At 52.0% G+C, this 26,194-nt stretch overlaps 2 protein-coding genes and 1 long non-coding RNA gene across 8 annotated transcripts in view; 1 reads left to right on the top strand and 2 right to left on the bottom strand.

The window, feature by feature from the left end:
* Positions 1-4,299: 4,299 nt before the first annotated feature.
* Positions 4,300-4,662, bottom strand: LOC111728924. The gene is made up of 2 exons (XR_002776012.1): positions 4,492-4,662; positions 4,300-4,444 (listed from the first exon to the last, which is right to left on the bottom strand). It is a non-coding gene; the product is annotated as an uncharacterized LOC111728924 (long non-coding RNA).
* A 720-nt stretch (positions 4,663-5,382) lies between these two features.
* On the top strand, positions 5,383-10,670 carry SFRP5 (secreted frizzled related protein 5). Its single transcript, XM_011374019.2, has 3 exons — positions 5,383-6,039; positions 8,216-8,293; positions 10,086-10,670. The coding sequence occupies exons 1-3, from the start codon at positions 5,511-5,513 to the stop codon at positions 10,430-10,432; spliced, it is 954 nt and encodes a 317-aa protein (XP_011372321.1). The 5' UTR covers positions 5,383-5,510; the 3' UTR covers positions 10,433-10,670.
* Positions 10,671-17,376: 6,706 nt separating this feature from the next.
* Positions 17,377-26,194, bottom strand: part of ZFYVE27 (zinc finger FYVE-type containing 27) — a 23,184-nt gene continuing 14,366 nt past the window's right edge. For 4 of the 6 annotated variants that reach the window (XM_023519795.1, XM_023519792.1, XM_023519791.1 and 1 more), the window contains 6 exons: positions 24,301-24,372; positions 22,879-22,899; positions 22,570-22,714; positions 20,326-20,372; positions 20,060-20,141; positions 17,377-19,005 (listed from right to left, as the gene is read on the bottom strand). In XM_023519795.1, coding sequence (XP_023375563.1) covers positions 18,941-19,005; positions 20,060-20,141; positions 20,326-20,372; positions 22,570-22,714; positions 22,879-22,899; positions 24,301-24,372 — 432 coding nt within the window. In that variant the 3' untranslated portion in view covers positions 17,377-18,940. Of the gene's footprint in view, positions 19,006-19,365; positions 19,875-20,059; positions 20,142-20,325; positions 20,373-22,569; positions 22,715-22,878; positions 22,900-24,300; positions 24,373-26,194 lie in introns of those variants that run through there. The other 2 variants (XM_023519794.1, XM_011374015.2) reach the window with 2 other exon arrangements.

Genomic DNA, 26,194 nt, shown 5'->3' with positions numbered 1-26,194 from the left:
CTAGCTGGGGTTACCCACCAGCCACAGCCTCGGGCTCCCAGGCATGGAGACCCAAGGAGAGCTGGAGAGTATCACTCAGGCTTCACTCCATCCCTAGCCCTGGCTCAGAGAATAGCGGCAGTGGCCATCCCTCATCCCACATCCTTCTGCACTTCAGATAGGCATTCTTAGAACTAGACCAAGCCCCAGGGCCAACACAGACCTGCCTCTGCTTTTGTTCCAGAGACACATGAGATGCGGTGTCCAGGCTCATAGAAGGGAGGACTGAGGTTTGCCTTTCTGGCCACATGATTCAGTAATAGTGAGTCCAGCTCCAGCCCCTCTACAACCAGGCCCCGTTGCTACCAGGGCACCCAAAGATCCTAAGCAGGCCTTTCTGAACTGCTGCCGAGATCGCAGCACTCAGGCGGCCGCTGGGATAGGTGCTGACTTTACGAAAAGCTAAAATGCTGGAAAGTAAAACAGTGTGTAGGTGTGGTAGGAAGAGCACTAAACTGGGAGTCAAGAAGGCCAAGTTCTAGTTTCTTCTAATAGAAAATGGTGGGGGCTAGGGGGATCCTGGGGGACAATAGCAATGGATCCCTGCCTGCATTACTAGTACTCTTAATTACCCAGACCACTCACTCTGGGTTTTTACTGAGCACTCAGCAGCAGCTGCTGTGAAGACAGGTGTCGCAGTGAGGGAACACTGAGATTATAAAAGGCAGATAATCCCAGGAGACTGAAATGAGGGCAAGATTCTATCTCACCATTTTGGGCATCCCAGCCCTCCTGGGAGGCAGGCAAGCCTGTGCTGGCAGAACCTCCTCGCAGCAGGAGACAGAAGAGGTCCCACGTCAGGGCAAGGGCAAAGTCAACCTCACCTCCATCATCATCCCAACCCCCTTCCTTTTCTTATCTCATTTGATCCTCAAGAGAGCCTCATGGATAACGGTAGGCAGAGGTGGTCCTCCCCATTTCACAGATAGGGAAACTGAAACTCATGATGTGGGAGGGACCTGCTATTAAGTTGCAAACACAACTCAGATCTGGATCCAAGCTTGGTCCACTCCTCACTGCCACACACTGCCTCTCCCAGGGGCCTTGTAAGGAGGCGTGAATGGGGCAGATCTCCTGGCTCATGGCTCTGTTATAGCACTGATCACAGGTGCTTCTCTCATCCCTTATCTCAGCAAATTTTCACTACCACCCAGTAAATAAATATTATCAACTCTGTTTTATAGATGAAGAAAGTAAGGTTTAAAGTTCAACAGACATATATGCAAGGACACACAGCTAGGAGGTGGTCAGAATTTACCCCCAGTCACTCTGACTCAAAGCCCAGACTCTTCCTGCTACACTACATTGCCTTTATTGTGCTGTTCTCCATGTGGACAGGGCTGAGATTTTTCACGTGATGCCTCGCCCCCAGCAGGCTCTAGTTAAATGTTGGTTCATGGAATTATTATTCCCAAGACCAAAGCCTTAAAAGGAACAGAGAAGGCTAGTTCATAGATAGAAATTACAATCCAACCAGAACATATAATAATCATGAAATTCCATGCTACTAACAATGTAACTTCAAAGGATATAAAGCAAAACTGATTCGGAGGGGGAGGGAATGGAAGAATTAACAAACCCACAACCCAAGTGGATTTAATACACCTCTATCAGAAATGAACGGAATAAGTAAAGCAGGGATTCTTAAACTTTTTGGTCTCGGGACCGCTTTGTACTTTTAACAGTTATTGAGGTTTTTAGATTAAAGAGCTTTTGTTTACATGGGTATATACCTATCAATATTTACCATGTTTGAAAGAAAAGCTGAGGAAATGTATTCATTTAAAACAACAATAATAAATTAATTATATGTTAACATAACAAATTTTGTGTACAATAATATTTTACAAAACAAAAAAATTAGTGAGAAGATTGGCATTGTCTTACATTTTTGCAAATCTCCTTAACAGAAGACAGATTTTCCTATCTCCTACATTGAATGTGTTGCTACATGTTGTTTTGGTTGAAGTATATGAAAAAAAATTTGGCCTCACATAGAAATGTTGTTGGAAAAGACAGTATTTTAATAGCCTTTTCAGATATTGTGGATATTCTTCTTTGATACTATCAAAAAATTGACACATGGCAGTTCCTTAAATGCTGGTTGTAATACAGAATCCGAATCCACAGCAATAAACTTTTCTTACTCAATTACCTTAAAATCCATTGGTCTATCTTGTACTTTAAGTGGATTTTTGAATTATGTACAGTTTTGACTTTATAGACTACCTAAAAGAGACTTGGGGACCCTCAGGGGAATCCTGACCACACTTAGAAAACTATTGAGGTAGGCAATAAAAAAGTAAGAAAATGTAGGACTCGATAACATATTTAACAAGTTTGATCTAATAGGTATCTACATAGGACTTTGCTCACAACAAACCCCAAATAAATATTCTTCTAAAAAATGGTCCCTTCCATCAGCTGGGAGAACTGTGTGCTTAGACAAACTGCAGATGCTCCCAGATGGACAGGTGCCCAGCACGCCAGGTGTTCCACCCAGCTGCCTAGGCCCTGGAACAGCCTCATCAAGAAGGGGCAGTACATTAAAGTGCAGCCTCTTCCTTTCTCGGGACCACCACGGTGGCCTTCGGGGCAAGAACCCAGCAGCTCCCAGGCGGATGGGTATCCAAATGGCCTGGTCTCACAGAGAGACCTTCCCTAAATGACTGCCCCAGGGCGCGGCCCGCCACCTGGGCATCATTCCTGTGAAGGGCTTCCCTTCTCAATCTCATCATGGGTTCCATGTCTGGGAGCCTCAGGGGTCCTCAAGGCAGAGCTGCCAGGTAAAGACTGCCCACCCTCCTCTTCCAGGAGGCTTCCAGCCAGGCCCCTCTGCCCCTCAGAGCCCCTGGAACTGCCAGGTACAGACTCACCCAGCCCTCAGACCATGTGCATGCAGTTCTTACATAACCAGCAACAAGAACAATGCCTTGCTCTGTCCAGGCCAGGCACTGGAACTCCAAGAACAGCACAGGCGACCAGCTACCCAGAGAGCCAGCACCTTGTTCAGCCACCTGGAGCTCCAACACTCCCCCTTCACCAGTACCCAAGGCCACACTTCCCCTGGAGTGCAGAAGCCCCACCAAGCCTGGAGAGGGGCTGAGGGGTGAGCTGGAGTGCAGAGAGCAGAATTGCTGCTTAGAGTCCCAAACAGGAGCCAGGGCTAAGGTGTCTGAGGGAGCTTTCAGAACATACACCACATTTTTACCCTAAAGTCACACAACCATTGGAGAGCTAACATTCCTAGATGCCTATTGTGTGCTGGTGCTGTGCAGGGGGCTCTTTTTCTATGCATCATTTTGTTTGCCCCTCACAATAATTGCTGAGGTTTCAGTTTATAAACAAGGAAATGGAGGGTCAGAATGGCTAAGTACTTGCCCAAGGTCACTCAGTGAGTATGCACTTGGATATAAACCTGGCTCTTTCTGTCTGCAGCGTCCAGGCTCTTGCACCATTACTACACTACACAATCTGACACTGTGTGGATGGGTCCTTTGCCTCCTGAGTGGTCATCTGCAGAACCTCTTCATGCTGGGGGCTGGGGGAGAAAAAAGGGGGTGCAAAGGCCCTCAGCTTGTGCTACCTGGACCCGATTCAGTCATCCTGGAAGATATTCTGTCCCACCCCCGGGTTACGCCTGCTGAATTTCCTTCTGCCTCCTGTGCCTTGTGTCTTCTTCTCACAACTAGATCAGATGAAGCAGAGCCTATGTGTTTTGCATTCCTATATCGCCGTCTATATGCGAGAGCATTCCATCCGTGGTGAATAGTAAGAGGAGTGGTCCTTCACCTCTCTCCACTACCACTGCAAGGACAGGTCCATGGAAAGCCAGGAGCCTTGGAAACATTCAGGAGGGTGGGGCCGGGTGGTAAGGGCAGGATTGAGGGGAGGAAGTGCCCCAGCCCTCCTGCTTCCCAGCAGAACCAGCCCCCAGAGCACCCCAAGCCCTCCTATAAAACACCGCCCACCCACCCCCACCCCCAGGATAGCCTCCCAAGCAAAAGCTGAGATGGAAGTCAAGTCTTAGGCTAGACTCTCAAGAAGGAGCCACCCCACCCCCAAACCTCCCATCCAAAGCTCCTCCTGTGGGGAAGCCAATGCAAGGCAGGACACAGACAGAAGGAAAAGACCTCAAACAAGGGGCTCCAGAAGCTACCTCCTCTCTGATGCCTCCTGGATATCCTTCCTTCTTCCTCCCAGCTACCAGAGGAGGTACCCTCTCCTCCAGCTGCATTTCTCACCCTGGGTTGGGATTTATCTTAGGGCGGAGTGGTTGAGCCCTGGCCTTTGTAGTCCAACACTTATCTTGCTCTCTCACCTATCAGCTACGTGACCAAGGGCCAGTTACTTCCCGGCTCCGAGCCCCCTATAGCCCTTAAGTGTGCAGACTCAGAATCCGCACCTCGGAGCCCCCTATAGCCCTTAAGTGTGCAGACTCAGAATCTGCACCTCGAGGTTGGACCTGGGCTCCAGCTCTGGAACCAGACGAACCTGGGTTCAAGTTCTGGCACCAACGCTTACTTAATCTCTCTTAATCCCGTTTGGTACTTGTATCTGTGAAGTGGGGGATATTAATAGTATCTACCCACGTTTTAGCCTCACTGTGTGAATTAAATGAGATAATTTATGCAATGTGATTAGAACAGACTTGGCACACAGTAAAGACCCCATAAGTATTATCTCTCATTAGAAACAGTAGTTGATCAGGTTGTAAAGTGCTGTGCAGTGTCTCTGGCACTTAGGAAGAACTCACTAAATCGTAGTGATGATGGTTATCTTATCTTCCACCCCAGTAGGTTATGATGTCCCTGGTGGTGGGTTCAGGGTTGCATCCATCTCTGACTGCCCAGCACCAAGCAGGGGCTCAAAAACTGAGGACTGAGGGGTGAAGAACGCGCCAGAACCAGGAGAGTGTGGACAGCCAGGAGCCTCCTGCCAGGAGAAGGGAGAACCGAGGTGTCAGGGAAGAGAAAACAGAGGTGGAGGAAAGGCCGAGACGGACAGATAAGTAAGCGAAGTGAGTAAGAAAAGGAACAGGAGAGGCTGTGGCGAAGAGAGATAAGGTGGCCGGGATGGAGAAGACGAGGGGCGAGGAAAACGCCGAGAGAGGTGAGGGAGCCGCGGGGAGAGGCGCGAGGCGAGACTGGGGCCGTGGCAGGGACCCGGTGATCGGGAAACGAGCGCGCCAGTCGGCGCCGAGCAGTAGGTGCTGGAGCCGGGTGGGAGGGACCAAGGGGGTCCCACCCTGCCTCCCTGATACCTTAGGGCGGGAGGCCGGGAGGCTGGAGATTGGCTGGGGCGTGCGGCGAGGCGGAGGCTGAAGTCCCGAGGTGGGAGGTGCCGGGATTACTCGGTGCGCCCGGGAGCCGAGCGAAGGCTGCCCACCTACCTACTAGGGCGACCTCGGCGGCGGGAACACGCGGGGCAGCTGGGGGCGCCGCGTACCGAGCGGCGAGGACTGCGCAGCCATGCGGGCGGCCGCGGGGGCCGCGCGGGCTGCGGTGCTGGCGCTGGCGCTGCTGCTGTGGGCGCTGCACTGGGCGCCGGTGCGCGGCCAGGAGTACGACTACTATGGGTGGCAGACCCAGCCGCTGCACGGGCGCTCGTACTCCAAGCCGCCGCAGTGCCTCGACATCCCCGCCGACCTGCCGCTCTGCCACACGGTGGGCTACAAGCGCATGCGACTGCCCAACCTGCTGGAGCACGAGAGCCTGGCCGAGGTGAAGCAGCAGGCAAGCAGCTGGCTGCCGCTGCTGGCCAAGCGCTGCCACTCGGACACGCAGGTCTTCCTCTGCTCGCTCTTCGCGCCCGTCTGCCTCGACCAGCCCATCTACCCGTGCCGCTCGCTGTGCGAGGCCGTGCGCGCCGGCTGCGCGCCGCTCATGGAGGCCTACGGCTTCCCCTGGCCCGAGATGCTGCACTGCCACAAGTTCCCCCTGGACAACGACCTCTGCATCGCTGTGCAGTTCGGGCACCTGCCCGCCACTGCGCCTCCAGGTAGCGCCGCCACCGCCGCCCCCGCGCCCTCCAATGGCCCTGGGTGCCCGCAAACTGGGTCCGGCCGGATGTTGCTCCCCCGACCCCTTAGCCGAGCTCTATGAGTCCCCCAGAGGTATCTATCGCCCCCTGTACACACAAACAGCCCTTCCTCGCTCAGCCCTGAGTGCCCGGGGATTGTCTCCCACATTCTTCAGGGGTTCCCACCGCCCCATGGACTGCCAGAATAGTGCTTCCCTGTAGCTCTACATATTCCCACTGGTTCTCCCTGTTCCCACTCCGTTCCTGAAAACTCTCCTGGCTTTCCTTGCAGCGCCTGCCTTCCCAAACCGCTGGAGCCGCTGGGGTGGCCCCAATATTGTCCCCTCATCTTGGGGCGGCATCCACATAAATGCCCTACTGCCTCTCTCAGCCCAAGACTGTCCCGGAGTCGCTAAACAATGCCTTTTGCCTCCCCCACAACCCAAGGCACCACGGCAAGCATCCTCACCCGTGCTGGGACCTCGGGAGGGAAGGAGAGCTGAAGGGATATAATGAAAGACTGGGGGCTAAGTGCACTCCTGGGCTACGATATCCATCCCCCCTGTTTTCTGTACCTGGGAACCCTAAATTCTCCCAGTCTCTTCCCCTATCCCACTGGCTAAGAGACCTTTGGGCGAAGCTCAGTACAAAAGAAAGAGCAGATCGGCAGGCCGTGCCCTTAGGGGAGTTGCTTAACTTTGAACCCCGGTTTCTCTATCTGTAAAATAGGAAGCAACCCCAAGTCCTGAAGTTCCTGAAACCTATCCCATCCTATGTGCTGCCTCCCACCCCTCAAGTCCCATTTCCCCTAATTCTTCCCTGGTCTCAGCCTCCCCTTCACTGTGTGTCCCCCTCACCCTTCCCCCGATATCTGCTGAACTCCTTCTAGGCAGAGTAACCCCGTCCAGGCACCAGACGGGAGGATAAACCGTGGCACTGAACAGAAAAGCTTTGCCTAGGCAGTTAATAGGCGAGTCTAAGGAGCCTCCATGCTGGGACTTCACCTCTCTCCCTCCTTCTTATATGACTTGGTCCCCAAAATGCAACTGGACCCTAGCATGCCTCCCCCCCAGGGCTAACGTCGGTACCCAGTCCTACACACCATACCCTCCCCTGAGAGTCTCAGTTGGGTTGGGGTCCTATGACTGGGAAATGCTGAGAAAAGGGAACCCCCCTCCCCGTACCCTCAGGGTGGAAATGGAATGAGCCCCCCCACCCCCATACCCTCAGGGTGGAAATGGGATGAGGAAAGCAAGGGAGAGAGAGCCATCTCAAGCAGATAGCTCAGTCCCCAGCAGGGACCCCAGCTGGTTCCTTTTCTGGTTTCTCAGAGCCCAACCATTAACAACCTGCAAGACAGGGAAATGCCAGGCTCAGAATCCCACCCGGCCCCTGCCCTCACACGCCTGCCCTCTTTGAGCCCCTCTTTCTGCCATGTTGGGGTGCCCGTTTGGAGACAGAGACATAGGAGAGCAGAGGTCAGGTGCTGTGTGGTGACCTCAGGACCTGAAGCAGAAGCAGCCTGAGTTTGTCTGGCTAACAGACAAAACTCAGAATATTTCATATAAAAAGTACAAGTTTTTTTGTCTTGCTTTGAAATATCGTAAGTTCTGGCTAGGCTAAGCTGCCCACTTTAGGGGAGGGGTGGTGCTCCCCTACCACCGTCTCTGCCCTGCCAGCATCACTTGTCTATCCACCTGACTGGACCCTGTGTTCCTAGAAAGACCCCGCAAACACCCCCACCCCAGCACTAGCCTGGAGGTCACAAACCTTGAGTTCTAAGCTCAGATCTCACTAGCCTTGCATACTCGGGTAGCCACTCTGGGCCTCAGTTTCCTTTTCTTTAAACTAAGAATAATACCTACTTCCTAGGCTGAGGATTAAATGTAACAAAATTTAGAAGAAAATGCCTGTCAGGGTTGCAGCTGCCAGGATCGTGGGCAATCGTGCATGCACCACGCGTCTCTTTTCATCCTCACAACTACTCAGTGAGCAGGTGGTGTTATCACTACCATCATCCCATTTTCCGATGAGGAAGTGGAGGCTTAGCAGGGGGTGGCGGCTTGCCAGTCAGAGGGCCTGCACTCTGAGTGGCTCTTTGGACTCTAACCCCCTCACCAGCCTCCCTTGACCTCACTCTTGCTTCTCTCGTCAGTGACCAAGATCTGCGCCCAGTGTGAGATGGAGCACAGCGCTGACGGCCTCATGGAGCAGATGTGCTCCAGTGACTTCGGTGAGTGTAGAGCCCATACGGCCACTGCCCTGAGGCCACCCCCAGCCCCTCCTTCTTGACACACACACGTGTGAATACACGTGCCCACATCCATCACTGTTTTAAAGGGGGCCTCATGGACCCCTTTTAGACTCTGATAATAACCAGGAACCCTCTCCCCAGAGAAATGCACCTCTTTTTTTAATGTCATCTCAGGGGCTTCAGAAGCCCCTCAAGGCTATGGTCCATAAGCCTCAGAACCACCCCTGTCCAGGGCTCCTGCAGCTCTCCCTTGGCACTATCCATACAGGGCCCTCAAGGGCTGGGTTCTCTTTGGAGGAAGCAGGCTTAACTCCAAGATAGATGGGGGCAGCTGGGGGTGGGGGGAGAGATAGGCTTCAGGATGGAAGTGCAGCCCCCTTGTCCCTGGACACTTCTGCCAAGTACCCAATGCACTCTGGCCAGGGGAGCTGTGGTCACCTGCCCCACAGCTTCATCCTGGAGCCTCCCCATTCCTGGGGCAGCTGAGCCAAGTCTCGTCAGGCTCTGGCTCCTGCATGGACCACACAGCCCAGTCTGTGATCTTTGCCAAGTCGGCTTCTGTTTTGTGCCTTAGCCTCCCTGTCTATAAAAGGGAGGGAGCAATGAAATCCTTACTTCGGCAGGTCTGTTATGTCAGTAGTCGGTTTGAAAAGAGAATACCACTGTTGCAAGGTGTGTGTGTGTCCAAGAGAGAAAAAGAGAGGAGGTAGGGGAAGAAAGAGAGAAGGAAAGAGATTTTATAACGATTTCCTTTCCTGGGGAGCAAAGTTATTCTCTGGCTTCTCGCTGGCCGCTTACAGAGATAGGGGCCCAGAGGCCTAAAGAAAGGGGAGACTAGCTCAAGTGACTACCCCCAAGTTCAGTACTTTCTGTCCCCAACTATATATGCTCTCTGCAGTCACCTTGGAGTGCCCTGGACAGTCTATCTCTGACCACTCTTGATCTTAAACTACATCTCCTCACTGCCCCCCACACACCCACACTCCCACCAACACCCACGCTACACAGTTTCACACAGATTACAGTGGTGTGTTCGCACCAGCAAGAGCTGGTTGTGCGCAGTACTTCCCAACCCTGGGCTCAGTGATGGGCCAGGTCATAGTGGGGGTATTTACCCCATGGAAACCACATGCTACAGAGCAGACCCATTCCCTCGAGCCGGCTGTCAAACATCAGCCCACCACAGCTCCAACCACACTCACACCATGTGTATGCACGCGCACACACACACACACACACTCATGCCCACCCCAGATACGTTCCACACCATACACATATGCACACGCACACACAGCCAGAAATCCCATTCAGAAGCATCCCCAGAGATCATGAAGTCCAGCCTCCCTCCATCACAAGGACCTCTCTCCACCAAACCCTGCCTCCAGTTGGTCACCCCGCCCCCAATATTTCCCTCCCTGGAGAGCCCAACACCCTGCTTCCCATCCCTGCACTTGGTCATGGAAAGACATGGGCTCTGGAGTCAGCTAGACCTCCATTCAATCCAGGCTCTAGAATTCAGGCAGCTCACAACCTCTTCAAAACTCATTTCCCCCTACCCTTATCCTACCTCCAGGATGAAATGTGATAATGTCTGTGAAAGTCCAGCGCATGATAGGAGCTTCATAAATATTTAAATGTACATGTATAAACTTTACCTCCCCAAGCCCCAGGCTTGGGGCCTTGGGCACAAGCACCAGCTGTGGGGCCACCAGTGACTTGAGGAAACCTGACTATTCTCACGCTGTCCTCTGTCCACCTCCCTGACATACAGTGGTCAAAATGCGCATCAAGGAGATCAAGATAGAGAATGGAGACCGGAAACTGATTGGAGCCCAGAAAAAGAAGAAGCTGCTCAAGCCAGGCCCCCTGAAGCGCAAGGACACCAAGAGGCTGGTGCTGCACATGAAGAACGGTGCAGGCTGCCCCTGCCCACAGCTGGACAGCCTGGCCGGCAGCTTTCTGGTCATGGGCCGCAAAGTGGACGGACAGCTGCTGCTCATGGCCGTCTACCGCTGGGACAAGAAGAATAAGGAGATGAAGTTCGCCGTCAAATTCATGTTCTCCTACCCCTGCTCCCTCTACTACCCCTTCTTCTATGGGGCCGCTGAGCCCCACTGAAGGGTACCCCTCCCTGTCCCACCAGCCAGCTGTGCCTTGACCTCTGTTCCCATCCTTGGGGCACACTGTCACCTCCTGCCCCCCTGGTCTTGCCCCCAGTCCCAGGCTGACCTGGCCCCTGTGGGAAAGTGGTTACCAGCACAAGCCCTAAGGGATGAGCATGGAGCCTGGGCTGCCTTCGACCAAGGGCTTCTGGGGTGGCTGGGGGCTTCCTTAGAAGCAAGGCTTTCTCATTTGGGGGGAAACCTCCAGGGCCTCAGAAAGTAGGCAGCAGCAGGAGAGGGCAAAGGAAGGATAGAGGGGCTCTGAACAGCCCAGGGAGCTTCTGGAGTGGGCTGTGGTGCCAGCTCCCCTCTGCGGGTGGCGATGCCTCACCTTGGAGATGGAAGTCTTGATATATTAGGCTTAGCTAGTTGGGGGACAGTTCTCTGTCCCCACTGCCCCTTCATGTGTCCTCTCATAGCCCCTAAAGGGTCTCAGTACCCTCCAGCCACACCTCCTGGCTATCCCTCTGCCCAGTTCCCCTCCCCCTAGACTGGACAGCAGCCCAGCCCAGACCCCCTCTTATAGGCTCACTTCTCGGGGTTCATTTCTCAGCCCCCTGCATGTCCTTTTACCCTGATGACGAGTAAATTATTGCTACTACTGCGAGGCCATAGGTACTAGATGGATGCAGGTAGGGGTTGTTTTTTTTTTAATTTTTTTTTTTTAAGTTTTTAATTAAATCAAAGTAAATAAGTTGGCTTTGACCAGGCGATTTCTTTGTCAGCCAGTTCCCCAGAGGTAGGGAGAGGGAGGTTCAGAAGTGACTTTTAGAGAGAAGCCCTCGTCGTAACCCACGGCCTGTCCACACAGACACACTCAGAATGCCTAAGAGCGATGCCCGTGTTAGTGTAAGACCCCCAGGAGCACACCGCAAGGGTCATCCTTCTCACCCCCACCACTAATGAGGGATGGAGATGGCCATCCTTTTGTCCTTGAGGAGGGACAAAGATGCCAGTTTCCCCAGCCTTTTCCCAAGGGCCTGCAGCGTCTCCCTGACGTGGGCAAATCCTGCTCCGAGGAGCCCAGGAAGGCTGGGCCGTGGAACTACTGCAAAGAGCCAGAGGTGTAAAAGTGTCACTCCTGCCCTTCAGCACTCAGACGCCCCTGGGCACTGGCCCTGACCTGTAGAAGATGACAGTGCTGACCGGTGGTACTCGGCGTGGTCCCTGGACCAGAGCACCAGCATGACACAGAAGCTCAGGCCCCACCCAGACTGGCAGTGTCAGAATCTACATTTTAACACATAAACTGTCCAGTCATCTAAGGAGCTTCTACAAAACAGTGGACTCCACATGGAAGCAATAAATCCAAATCTCTGGGGGTATTTAGAAATCAGCATTCCTAGACGCCCTCTTGGGTGGCAGGCAGCCCTGGTCGAGAACCTCCGTCTAGATCATCTAAATAAGCCCACAGCTGAGGCAGGAGGAGGTTACCTCAGGCTGGAAAGGTGGTGGTCTTGCACACAGGGAAGGGACCAGCTGTAATGCCTGAGGAGGCTTCTTCAATGAGCTCAGAGCAGATGGAGGCTGATCCCTTGAGCTGGATGGGGCAGGGAGGGGATGAGCCTTGAAACGGAGCCAACAGGCTGCTGCCACTCAAATGTCCAGCATTTGGAAGGGGTGGTGACCAGAACGAGTCCCTGGGGAGTCTGTCAACAAATACTGAAGGATGGGTACGTGTGCCTAGAACAGGAAGCTGTGGACACTCCCAGAGGGACTTTTCTTACCATCGAGGGTACAGCCAGCATGCCAAGTCCAGTCAAGCCCTGCTCCTCCTCCAAGACAATGGAGCCTCATTCCCTTGAGGTGAGAAAAACCTTGGCTCCTATGGCTCTCAGAGGAGCATGTTGCCTCAGAGAATCGAAAAGGCCAGAGGGCCTGAATTCTGCCGTGGGGCCAGTGAGAGCTAACAGGTGGTCTGACAGCCTGCCCATAAATCACCTCCCTGGGCTGTCAGGTGGCCTCGCCACAGGTCAGAAGCAGCAGAGGCCTGCTTGTTTCTCCTCACCTCTGAGGAAGCCACTGCCACCCACCCTCACCCAAAGCCTGCCCAACCCACCTGGCTCCCTGAATCCACCCCTTGTCTCCCAGCCTCCTACCCCGACCAAATATTTACGGACACTTCTATGGTCAACCAGGACCAGGGATTATTTTTCCACTGAACACACAGGACTGGGCCTCTTCTGGCTGGAGCACAATACTGACCTCTGTCAGGTGCTGGCAGCCAGCGAGAGGGAGCAGGCAGGGAGAGGCTCCCTTTACACAGCCCAGGAAAACTTCTCGCCCACCCCCAACAAAGGGGTCAGGCCCTGCTCTGTACACCAGCTCTGTCTTCAATATCTGCTGTCACGCCCTGAGCAGTCTCTCTTCCCTAGGACCAAGAAGAATCCTCCTAAAGACCAGGGAGGCCCTGCAAGGCCTGACCCCACCCTTCATTGCCTTCAGTCACAAAACACTCCCTCCTGGTTGGTCTGGAGACAGGCAGCTGGTGCTGCCCAGCGAGCATCTGGGCTGTGTATCAGTGAAAGATTGCATCTGACTGCGTGGAACAGAAACCCCAAAAAACAGTGGGGTTTCCACACAAGAAGTCTGGAGGTGGGCAGGTAGGAGGTCCATGTCCCAGACTCATTCTCTCTTCCTGCTCTGCCAGGGGGTGCTTTTGTGCTTGTGGTTACAGAATGGTGCCTCCTTCCCCCAACTTCTCAGCCACACTCCAGGCAGGCAGCAAGGCGGGGAAAGGCTAATGGCAAAAACAGCGCGTCAGCTGCGTCTGGCCCTTTTGATCAGGAAAACAGTAATTTCCCAACAAGTCTCACCTGGTAGATTTCCACTTGTAGCTAACCAGCCAGAACTCAGTCACATGGCCACCCCTAGTTAAAAGGGAGCAGTCAAGTGTTTTAGCTGGGTACAAAATCAGAGCTCTGATAGAGAACAGGAAGGATTTGGGGTAGGCTGCTGAACACTGAGGATCCGCTAAGCAGAGGCAGTAAAGCCCAGTTCTGGGTTCCAATCCTGTGACTTAAGTGACCATAGGACACTGGGAACATGGTCCAGCTGAAAAATGGAGTGATAATGTCTACTTCACAAGGGAAATGAGTGTTAAGTGGGAAAATATATGAAAAGTTCCTGGAAACAATGCCCAGCATTTAGACGTTCGTTAAATGGTAATTAGTATTTTTATTAACCGAAGGCCTTGCCCTAGCACAGTGCCTACACATTATAGGTGCTCAGTAAATCCCTAATTGACCTGTTAATCAACTAAGAAACCACTACGGACAGGAAGGCAGGGAAAAGATAGGAACATCTTATCTAAAAGCCAGAACTGTTACTTTCAGAAGGGGCATGGAAACTACATTTGGCGTTTTACTTCAAAAAATACATCCCCAGGTGGTGTGTAAGCCAGTATAAGGGACAAGACATGTAATACCCATGTTCAATATGTATCAAGACCATGCTGGGTGGCAGACACTATTCAGAGCACTTTAACATTCTGATTTAAGCCTCCCAACAGCCCTTTGAGGGAAGTACTATTATTATCCCCATTTTAAGGATAAGGTGGCTGAGGCTCGGAGAGGTTAAGGAACTCATTGAAGGTCACACAGCTGGTACATGGTAGTGGTGCTAAGATTTGACCCCATGCTCTTAATCGCAGGGGACAAAGCCGAGGACAGGCCGGGGGTTACAGGCAGCCAGGCTTCCGCCACCCTGCCTCATAGGAAGATTTCTGGGAGCCCTGCTCTGATCCCAGTGCAAGAGCCCGGACAGCAGCAGAAGAGCCAGCCTCAGACTGTGGCTTTTCTCCCAACTCCCAGAGCGGCCCACCTCGACACCCTACCCCACCCCCACTGCCTCAGCCCCATCAGCATTCAGCCTCTTGGGTCCCACAAAGGAAGCTCACATCCCACAACTGTTTAGCTGGCTATATTCCTGGCTAAAGTTCATTCCTTGGGAAATCCAACGTGGGGGGTGGTTGCTGCTGGAATGTGTGTGGCTGGGACCCAGTGTCCCAGCCCAGACAGGAGGCTCTGCTGGGGCCGTGAAGAGAGCAGGCAGCCAGGGGAATCCGGAGTCCCCAGCCCCCAGCTGTGCCATGGAATGGAATGTGCTGCTCTGGGTGTTGAAACAGACCCAGCCAAGGAGGGGGAGTGGGGTTGCTGAGAGCTGGCGGAGTTGGGGGCAGCTCCACAAGGCTGCCTCTGTTCCCCTGCAGGCTGAGCCCACTTCATCAGGGGTGGGGGTGGGCAGGCCCCTTCTGTTAGCTCAGTGGATCAGACGCTCCTGGAGCTAGTGGGGGCAAGGCAGAACAGTGGGGAGGGTGATAGTATTGCTATGTTCTCCCAAAGTTTCTTTATGAGGCATCTATAGGTACTTGGGGCACAATTCAACTCACTAGCTATGTGACCTGGGGCAGGTTATTTAACCTCCTCAGGCCTCCACTTATGCATCAGTTAAGTGAGATGAACAGAACCTAGCTTTGGGGACTGTCATAAGATTTAAATGAAATAATAGGCTCAACCTATTGCTTGGCATAAGTGCTCAATAAACGTAGATATTATCATTATCTTAGGGCCACCAGATGTAGAATAGATGCTGGAGTCAGGGCCCCTCAAAAGGGGTGCCTCAAAGGTTCCGTGGAGACAAGAGAATAAAAATGGAGCTTCATTTGGCTTCAGTTCCGAAGGCAAGGTGATCAGGACCACAAAGATCCTAGAAAGCACAGCCAGTTCAAGGTCTGCCATGGCCACTGGAGGCTGCTCCCTACCACTACCAAACCACGAAAAGACAGGCAGAATCCTCAACCCAAGCCAGGCTGTGGGAGCTGGCAGGCCACCCCAGCTCTGCCCCAGCAGGCACCAGAGCTGTAGCTGAACCCGGCTACTGCCCCTTCCTCCTGGGTGCTTGAGAACTAGAAGGAATCTTTTAAACAGGCACCCAGCTCTGCAATGGACAATCCGTCTTCCAGGCCATCCCCATGTTCAATCCTCTCCACACCGTTCACCCCACCCAGCCAACTGTGAGGCACGATCCAATCTCGGTAAATCCTTCCGTGGTTTCATTTTTCCAATGGTACCTGCTCTTTGCAGTTGTCCATCCTCAGTCTGCTGTCACTGAGGCCCTCACATGCACCTCCAGGGGACAAGGAGGTAGCCCCCCAGCTTCCCTTGGATGGGGCTCCCAACCCCACATGATGGGAACCCTCTCATGTCCATTTCCCATGCCCCACGAGCTGCTTCACAGTCTGCATTTCACCAACATTAGGCATTGTTTTCATTTCCGAAAATAAAATACTGACTCTGCTTATTCCAACTACACTCTGGCCTCACTGAGATTCTTTCCTAAGTAACAATCTAAGATTGTTCTCTGTAATAAAAAAAAAAAAAAAAATTTTTTTTAATTGTAAAAAAATGCTGTTCTCAGCCATCCAGGGCAGAGTTGTTTGTTCTTTCCCTGAAGATTGCCAGGATGATGGTAATAAGCTAGCGTTTACTGAGCGCTTACTATGTGCCAAGCACTACACTCCAACCTAACAAGGACTATCTCATTTAGTCTTCACAGCAGCCCTCTGAGGCCAATGTCACTATCATGCCCATTTCACAGATAAGGAAATCAGCACAGAAAGGCACAGGGACAATGCCCCCGTGGCAACTCGCATGGCTACAGCTGATGGCAGAGCAGGGCCAAGCATGGAGCCAGCCTACGGAAAGAGCCTATCTCTACTGCCACCAAGACACTCCCTGGCTAATGCAGGCTCTAAGTCTCATTTCCATCTAACACAGTGGGAAACACGCATCGTCAAATGGATGCGATGTCACTTACGCAATGGGAGACTACGCTGGATGATCTCTGGGCAGCCTTCCAACTGATCTACTGTGACACACGCTCTCCATGAGAAGGGTGGGTGCAGCCTCAGCTGCCTCTTCCCTAGGCCTGTACTATCACTGCTGTCCCCTTTTGCTCAAGGCAGTATTTTCTCTTCCTCCATCTTCATTATTCCACCAGGCTGCTGAGGCTGCTTTAATAGTTTTTAAAGTGAACATACCGATCTGTAAAAACTGCCAAGACAGGGTCCCAGCTGCTTCCCTGCCTCTCAGATTCCCCTCTGCAGCTGTAGGACCTCTCTGGCCCTAGGGGAAGTTCCTGGGCTTTGCGGAGTCCCACCTAGACCAGGCCAAGGCCGCAGCGAGCTAAGGGCACCCCGGTACCTGTCTGAGTTGCACATGCGGGGCCTCGCCCTCCACTCTTCACTGCCCCAGGCCTACCGTTTGGAAGATAATGGCTCATATCCAGCCCTGCTCTGCAAAGCGCCATGCCCAGCCTTTCAGGGCCACTACTTAACCTCCCTGGACCTCCATTTCCTTACCTGTAAAATGGGAAGAACAGCACCTGCTTCATAGGGCCATTGTGAGGATTAATGAAATGTGTGTAAAGCACTTACCACAGTGCCTGGCACCCAGTAAACACCCCACACACCCCAGTTCTCAGAGAACTGCTTATACCCCCATCTCACAGCCAATCTTCTTTCCGGCTGGCTCTCAGCTTCCCTGAAGGCTGATCCTTTTTTGCTTGCTCGGAGGGATTAGCTAAAATCTTTCCACTCTAAAGCCTGCATTGCTTAGCATTTACCAAGTTCTGGTCCAAACCAACCTCCAGCCCCCACAATTTGGTCACAAGACAGAGCCTCAAAGCAATCTGACAAACATGTGCTGAGCCCAACTTGTACAAGGCACGGCTTTCCTCCCCCTGCCCCCATCTCGCACCCAGACTCCAGCCTCCATACCCGCTCCAGCCCTGTCCCGTAGGCATGGCCCAGGTGTACAAACTCAGCCAGCACTGGGGGGAAATCCAGCTCTCCAGCCTCAGGGAGAGAGGGTGACAGGAAGGACCAAGACAAAAACGGAAGAAGCTTGAGGCCTTTTTATTGACAATTCTCCATATACACAGAAGTCCTATTAGTTCCACTCCAGTGTAAATGAAGCACAGGGTACTTAACGCTTATCTCTGAACAAGATAAAGAAGCCCACGCAAGGCCATACACCAAAGCCTGCCTGATTCCCCAGGGACTTGTACCTCGCTGGCCTGCAGCAGGTCCCTGGTTGCCACGCCCTAGCTAGACTGGTTGGCCTTACAAGAAAACTGGCCTAGGATGGTCCTTGTCTCCCCAACCTGCCTCCTCAGTCTCTGCTCAGGGTAGAGAAACATCTCCACTTCCTACGGACTCTGGGTCCCAGGCAGACTCCAGGGAAGCATCCTAGGGTCGAAGAAGCCCCATCTTCCTCAGCCCATCCCCTGTGCCATATGTTCCCAGGAACCATGCAATAAATAAATAAATACTTCAAAAGGCAGGGCAGCTCCAGGGGAAGGAAGGGGTGCCTGGGTCCACTCATGGCTTAGAGAGGCACAGAACCCGAGTCTAAAAGTAAATATGAAATTGTTGGAGAGAGGATGGGGACCCCAAGTGGCCTTATCCCACAACTGAGACTGTCCTGCTGGGGAACAACCCTGGAATCTAGGACCCAGCCCAGCGAGATCCTACACTTCCCAGGCCAAGGGTCAAGGGCTTCGGGACCTCTGCTCTGCTCACCTGGTCTCACACTCTGTGGGATGAGGGGCTGGGGAAGGGAAATATAGCTCTGAACCAGAGGAGAGAAGCCCAAGGCTCTGAACAGGGGGAACAGAAGTGATCTGAGTGCCTGGCATTTATCCAGCAGGGCTGAAGACACCAGGGAATATGAGGGCTGACATTCGCAAGTCAAGGTCTCCATAAGGCAGGGCTGAGACCCTTTGGGCTGCTGGGGCTCTCTATGTTTTGCTCCAGTTAAGACTAAGGATTCTGCCAAGCCCCACTAGATGTGTCCTCCTCTGGGGGAACTTGAGAATTTCAACCCTGTTTCCAGAAGCACTTTTGGTCTTATTAGCCCTGGCCACACTCTCTGGTGGGGAAATGACGAGATCCTGATGCCTAGAGGGACATTCAAACAGCAGAGTTGGGCATAGCACTCTGCAGACTCTCAGAGGCCAAGGGGCTGGCCCAGGACCCACTGAGAGGATGAATCTCTTTTCCCAACTTCTGAATCTCCGGTCTCAGAATTCCCAGCTGTGGAGAGACGTCCTGATTCTCAGAGATCCCAGTCCAGACCAGGCGTGGTTCACTGCTGCCCTCTAGCTTACATTCCCCGCCCAGCCCTGAGTCCACTAACAGCCCAGGGAAGAGCAAGGCAAACGTGCCAGGGCCTCTGAAGGGCTCCTCTTCCCTCTAGGGTTTGAGGGCAGTCATTACTGGCCATCTTCAGGAGTGGGGAACAGTTCCAGAACCCAGCTGGAGATGGTAAGGGCAGGAAGGGGAAGCCTACCTAGAGTTCAGGCCACATTTGCCCAGCACACGCCACATGGGGCTAAGGGTGGGGACAGTGGGGTCTACTGCTGGCTCACGGACCGGCGCCCGCTTGGACCCTCTCCCCTCTTCTCACTTGCTCAAGGTCTGGTTACACGAGGCACACACAAACACAGTCTCTCTCTGGGCTTCTGGGGCTGAAAAGGAGGAAGAACTTGGTGAGACGCTTTCTTGTGCCCTTTCGCTCAAGACCCGAACTACTAGAACCACCTCCCCTATCCCCGACGTCCTGCAGAGGACCCACTGCCTGGCCCACACCCTCACAGACCTGGCTCACTAGCCTGCCCTCAGAGACCTCTCTTTTCATGGGAACCAGAGACTTTGGGGGTGACCATGGAAGCAGCAGGCCTCTCCCAGGTTCCATGCAATAGAAATCACTTTGCCACCAACAGAATACCTTTAGAAATGTTTTTTAAATAAGGTATCAGAAGAAAAATTACAAAACAAATTTTGTAATCTTACCATCCAGAGATAACCACATGTTTTAACAGTGGTTATCTCTGGATGGTAAGATTACAAAATTTGTTTTTCTCTTCCTCCTTCTTCTATAATTTCCGTATCTAGTATAAGCATATACTACTTGCATGACCAGAAAGAAAAACAAAAAAAAATCCTTGATTTCTCATTGTAACATGTTACAAGGCACTACATAAAACGTGTACCCTTTTTAGAATGTGCATATGCATTTACCCTATGTGCACACTTGTGTTCTTCCTTTTGCAATATCTGTATTTTGTTTTGTTTTGTTTACAATGAGTATGTACAGCTTTTATAGAAGGAAAAGACGTTCTTTTTATTTTGGTAAAAGTATCACCAAGGTAATGAGAAAAAACATGAAATTCAGGATGATGGTCTCCTCTGGGGAAGGCAGGCGTGGCGCTGGGGAGCCTCGGTGGTGTGGCTATTGCTGCTCTATTTTTTAAATTCAGTGAAGCAGTCACAGGCATTCATTATTACGCTTCATAATTCAGCTACATAATATATATTCTTCTGCATGCATCAAATACTTCAGTTTTTTGTTTGTAAAAGGGTGAAGGAAGAGATATTACCACGGGCCAGACTAGGACCCCAAGTTCTTTGGACCTCTCACTGACCCCTCACTCCTATCCTTAGGCAGCACCTCCTGAGAGGAAGTAGGAACCAGCCAAGCCCTCCCACTGCCCTGATCTCTGGGCTGCTTGCACCACTCACCTGTGGCCCCCATGGAGGACTTGGGTACCTTGAAGGAGCAGCACCGGGAGCAGAAGCTGTTTCCACAGTTACTGCAGCTCCGCTGCAGACGAGAGCCAGGGTCAGTATCAGATGCATCCCCCAGCCCTGAGCACATAGAGACCCCAGTACCCCTCTTCTTTCCATCAGCTGATCCCACCCAAGGAACCTGGGACTACTGTGGGACTGGAGAGGTGCCCAGGTGGGGCAAGACTGAGACCCAACAGGACACCCTCAAGGAGACTTACCCTCTTCTTCAGCACCGAGAAGGTGGCCGAGCAGCCTGTACAGCTCCCTGAGAAACAGAGGCAGCAGCTCAGCCTTGACCCAGCCTAGGCCTCTCAACTCTCACCTACTCCTAGGTCTTCTAAATGGGGACACTAAAGAGTAAAATCCAGATCCAGAGACCAAAGGAGGGAACTGATGGCTCCAGACTATACCCTCCTGGGGCTTAGAGGACCCACCCTTAGAGGTCCAGCCAAAACAGACAAGCATCCAGCAGAATCTACCCGCTAGAAACCACACCAACCTGGCAGGGACCTGACAACAGGGATCCCCTAGAGGAGGCACCTCCAACCACCTCAAATGAAACCTGCCTGACGTGACCCCTTTCCAAAGTGTCACCTTACAAATACTCCGCCCACAGGTAAAGAGAAAAATCTCTCCTAAAACCCCAGACCCTACTTTCTGTCATCTAAAGATTGCAGAAGAACAGCTCAAAACCAGACACCGTCTAAGATGTGCAGGGCAAGAGGTGCAGGCGCTGTGAGTGGCAGACAGAACGGGGTGAGCTAGAACTGGGAGAGAGATCTTGCCTAAACAACCAGACACAAGATGACGAAGCTTCAGACAATCACAGAGGAGTCAATGGCAGCTTAGAAAATGACTGGCAGGAGGTAAGGGGGGCGGTGTAAGATGAGATGAAAGATGGAAAAGGAGGGGAAAAAATCGTTCTTTTAGAGGCTATTTCAAGGAAAGTAGGCCTAACAGAAGCTGTGCTCACCTCCCACCCACAAGCCAGGAAAATTAAAGATGGAAAAGGTGGCCTGCAACAAGGAAGGACATGAAGGGGGTGCACGCAGAAAAGCAAAATGAAGAAAAGCAAAAAGATGGAGGCATACTGAGATCTGAGGAGGAAAAGACAGGCCACACTGGGTATTACGACTTCAACAAGCTCCAGGAGCAAAAGCAAACCCTGACAAGAGCCAAGAAGGTTCTAAGGGCTACCCCCAGAAGTACTGTGGTTCAGTGCAGACAACTCCATGCAGGCAGGGGGAACTGTGCTGGGGAGAAAAGGCAGGGTCCACAGTAGGCATGAAGGTGCTCCCAAAAGGGGACCAGAGAGCCCTGTGGGGCCAAAAAGAAGCTGATTTGGGTCCTAGAAAAACTTGAGAAGAGATAAGGTTACTGGAGGAAGTTTTCAGAACTTGGGGGCCCAAATGACTCCTATGATCTGGCCAGAGCAATTATCAGCTTCAGGACACACTGCCTTTTCTCCCCCTGCTCAGTTCCCCCAGGGGCTTCTCCTAGTGCACAGACCCTAGAAGTCTTTCCCACCAGAGTATAGAGTACAGCCATCCCGTCTTCTTCCCTGCCAGCTGACACCAGGCAGAAGGCAGGCTCTTTTTTAGGACCAGGGTGACTCCCATGTCACCCACTCTCTAGACTTCAGCCATAAATCTACCTGGCTCAACTCTCACTCTCTTGATCTGAGCCAGGATTCCAAGCTGTGCTAATGACAGTCAAGTCCACCCTTCTCCAAAGCTGCCTTGCTTCCTGAAACACCCCCAGCCCCCAGTAAAATAAGGAGTGGCCAATCTATGAACTTCACTGGGGAGAAGGGACTTCAGGGCTCTATCATGCCCAGAGGAAGATACTGTTTGCTTTGACTTGCTTCTACCTAGATAGGAAAGCTGCAGACAGGCTCCAAGGCGCCTGCGGGATGGACCAGGGCCTCTCATATTCACAGTGCCTCTTATTAAATGCCTACTATGAACCAGCCAGCACAGTGCTAGCTAGCACTTACTATTATCTCACTTGAGACCTATAACAACCTTGTGAGATAAGAACTTATTATCTTCCTTTTACAGAGGAGAAACGGAGGTACACAGAAGTTAAATAATTTGCCCAAAGACACCCAGTGGAGCCGGGAGTTGCACCAGGCAGACTCCACACTCTGTTCTCAGGCACTATGCCACACTGCCTTCTGAGGTTCTGCATGCCTCAGGATGACATCTCTCTGCAGTCCTGGGGTGACGTTTCCAGAACTGAGGTCCTTATCTTCCCACGAGCTAATAATGCTCAATGAGGACACAGAGACAAGAGAGAACCCACGCTCACTCTCTCAACAGCCCCGCTGTGTGTTTGCTAATTTTCCAGGGTTCCATGGACACAGCTTTACTCCTCGCTGTTGTCACAAACCAGTACTCACAATTTCAAGAGTTTGCCCATAAGGCCATGGCTCCCGCCCCGTGCCTGTCCTCTGGACGTACCAAAGTTGTTGGTGGGGTACCGCTTGCGGAGCCGCTCTGTGAGCCGTGACACCTTGCTGCGTAACACCTCATTCTTGCTCAGGAACCCGTTGTCCTGTAGGGCCAGCTCATCCTCTGCTGGGCATGGGGCACCCTCATCATCCTCCTGTGGGAACAGCTCCTTCCATTCCTGCCCACCTCGTGGCAGGGCTCCAGAACCTGCGTGCAGAGGCACCCCAGCACGGCAGACCCCACAAGGCATGGTGACCGCTAGCTCGGCTACCCTCCCCTAGCCCAGCCCCGGCCCCCCTCACCCAGGTTCCTACTTACCAGCACCACTAAGTGGGTCTCCTGCCTCCCAAGGTGCGGGGTAGAAGGAAAGAAAACACAGAGAGAGATAGCAGAAAAGAAGGTGCTAGGAGGGGATCCGTAAGCAAAGGAAACACTTAAGTATGACTCAGTTATCTGAGCATGTCCCAAAGGGCGACATTAACAGAGGCCAACATCAAATAAGTTTGGGAGAAGCTATGTACTACTGTTATTCAAACTAGGTAAAATTAACTAATTGAGTCATTATTTTAACAGAATAGAAAAGAAAATATCCCTTTCAATGTATTTTTCGAGAAACTTCTGTTTCAATTAAGTTTTACATATATTACAGACCTAAGTGTGAAATGGGCCAAGATGTACTTGTGTTCCTTAATGTGGGTTACGAACAAAAATGCCTGAAAGGCCATTATATATATATTCCCTACCACCACCGCCATCAAGATTCACAGTCTACAATAGTACACTAAAGTCTCAGAGAAATCTCATAGCAGCTGAAAACGCAAGTGGCTACGTGAATGGAGATGATGTATGAGTGAATGGGCGAGGCATAAACCACAGGCCTGGTGGCAGAAAACTCACAAGACTCCACTTCTTACATCTCACTTTCCCACTTTACAAAGAGACATAAAGAGAAATGATTTCCTACTATAAGAAAACAATAGCTCAAATGTGACAATAAGTGACAACTGCCACTAGGACTCAGTGACCAGGAAAGACGGGGAGTGATGGGGACTATGTGACTTCTCTAAAAAAGATAGTTGCTCTTCAGCTACACTGACTGCTGCAGACTCGGGGCTTCCAGAGCCTCTGGTTTTTCAGAAAAATTGAAAATCCAGACTTTTCACTGAAATCTCCATTTTTAAATGTTGGCGCAAAAAAGTTTTTTTAAAGGTTTGTATGCCAAATAAAAAACACTTCTGCAAACTATCAGTTTGGACCACTGTCTTAACACCAGGAAGGCTGTTTAACTTTCTCTGACCTAGCACTTGGCCATGCAACCACTTTCTCCAACCTTCCCTCCCTGCCCCCTAAAATGACATCTTTCAGACCTCAGCCAGCCTAAGAGTAGTCAGAGACCCATGGCAGTGCCCTCCCTCAGATCTGCCTTCCCCACATCAAATGGGCCAAGCTCCAGCCAAGGTGCTAAATGATCTGCCTCCCCTGGCAGGGCACATTTCCGGAGGCTTCCAGAGCCAGCCCTGCCTGGGCACCAGGACAGATGACTAGATCAGCGACGGGATGGGCAGAAGTTCAGTGGCACCCTTTCATCCAGTGAGTTCTAGCTCAAAGCAAGTTTCAGCCTCTCGGCTGAATATAAGGAAATTTTTAAAATTCAGACTTAGGATGTGAGAAGCCACACGGCTCCAAGACCACCCAACTTCTTGCCTGGTCAACAGAGGGTGCTGGGTAAGGGCCACCCACCTCAATTGCATCTTTAAACTCTTCATCAGGCTCAGCCTCCTCAGCCTCCTCCACACTGCCTGGTGTGAGGTCCTGGGAAGAGAGACTCTATTAGAGAAGGAGAGGATGGCAGCCCTGCCCCCTAAGGCAGAGGCCACCTGCCCTGAGCCAGCATCCAGGTTTCTCAAAACAGCTATTCCTGCCTCAGAGGAAATGGCATAACTGCAAGAAAGAAGAAAGTCACAGGAAAGAGGGTACTCTCTGACCTAGCAGGGATAGGGAAATGGGACCAAGACCATGAACAGACCTCCAGTGGCTGTACAGCACAGTGGCTGAGAGTACGAGCTCTAGAACCACAGGGCAACCGGGTTAAGGGGCTCGAGACTCCTTAAAAGACTCCTGGCCCTACCGCCCTCGCCTAACTACTCCGTGCCTCAGCCTTCTCCTCCACAAATGAGAATAACCTCGTCCTTAGAAAGAACCTACACTTTGTGGGGTTAACATCTATAAAGTACTTGGAATAGCAGAGTAAGTACTCAATAAACCAGAGTGGCTATTATTACTACAATTATTATTATTACGCACTTCAGAGGAGATGAGGCCTAGGAAGAAACAGGAACTACAAAAGAGGCCAGTCCAGGAGCTATGGGGTATGAACAAGCTGGTAAAAGGAAGACCCTGGAAGGTGCTTATAGCAGGCTCTGCCCTGAAGTTGGGGGATGCTTACCTCTGTGGGTGTGGGTGCAGGCGTACAGTCTGGCAGAACGCCCTTCCCCCCAACATCTGGAGGTGGTGGGCTCTGGAAGGCACCCTCTTCCTGCTTGGGATGCAACCGCCGCTGCAGAGAGGCCCTGTACTCTGACACCACTAGCCAGGGTGAGGACAGTGGGGTGGGAGGCAGAAACAGGATGGAGTGAGTGACATTTTGGGTCTGGCTGCCTCTTCCTCTAACACCCCATTCTTTGCTGCAGGAAAGAGTCGCCCTCCTAACTCTGAACAAGTCACCTAACCTAAGCCTCATAAACAAAACAGCGATACCACCACCCACCCCCTGAGATTACTATACAGAGATTAAATGTAGTAAGTGCTTGCTAAATAAGGGCTTCTATAATTAACTGCCTGACCACAGGGAGGAAAACAAATATAGCAATCACCCAAACAAATGTACAGGCCCAGGCGTCTGTGACTCAGGACCTCCCCAGACTGCCTCACTGCTTTAGAAGCCAGATGGCTGATGGGGACTTTGGGATCACACGAAGATGTGGCAGCAACTCCAGATGGCTGTATCCCAAGAGGCAGATGGCAGTACCTCATCCCTCCCTCATCTCCCAGACGCCACCATATTATGTAAGCAGTGAGTTACCTGCTTCAGAAAGGCAGAGGGACCTATACAGTAGCAACCTCCCTTGTGTCCCACCTAACATCTCAGAGAGGCAGAGCCCAATAGAGCCCTCTGAGGGACGACCCTAGTGTGGTGCTGCCCCCTTGTGGGAGGTCCAGCAAACAGACGATCAACTACAGAGACAGATAAACAAGGAGGAGCCTACCCAGCCCTCAGAGCTGGCCTGACCCCAGCTGTCAGGCTCTCCAAGACTTACCTCGGAAAAACTCCACATTTCCCAGAAAGAGTGTGCTGTTTAAAAGAGCAAGGACCCAGCAAAGAGGCAGCAGATACAGCACGCAAACCGTGCCCAGAAGAGCCCCATAGAACCTGGAACAACAGACAGGAACCACAGGATCATAAATTCACACAATCAGAAGGAAACCAACCTGGAGCACATCAATATGGGTCTGGGCAAAAAACAGCTCTGAGCACAGTTAATAAACCAACAAGGTCTAGCTAATCAAACAAGTGGGCAACAAAGTGAGGAGGAAAGATTTACAACCCTAAGGAAGTGGCTGCTTGCTAACAACT

The sequence above is a fragment of the Pteropus vampyrus genome, unplaced genomic scaffold (assembly GCF_000151845.1).
Source record: "Pteropus vampyrus isolate Shadow unplaced genomic scaffold, Pvam_2.0 Scaffold238, whole genome shotgun sequence".
Taxonomy (NCBI): Eukaryota; Metazoa; Chordata; class Mammalia; order Chiroptera; family Pteropodidae; genus Pteropus; species Pteropus vampyrus.
This window is presented reverse-complemented; position numbering and strand designations above follow the sequence as displayed.

What these genes read in the sequence shown, in the direction of transcription:
- SFRP5 (XM_011374019.2), top strand. Translation starts at nt 5,511, where the DNA reads ATGCGGGCGGCCGCGGGGGCCGCGCGGGCTGCGGTGCTGGCGCTGGCG. An exon ending in GCCCGCCACTGCGCCTCCAG is followed by an intron (nt 6,040 to 8,215) that starts GTAGCGCCGCCA and finishes TTCTCTCGTCAG; the next exon opens with TGACCAAGATCTGCGCCCAG. An exon ending in GATGTGCTCCAGTGACTTCG is followed by an intron (nt 8,294 to 10,085) that starts GTGAGTGTAGAG and finishes CCTGACATACAG; the next exon opens with TGGTCAAAATGCGCATCAAG.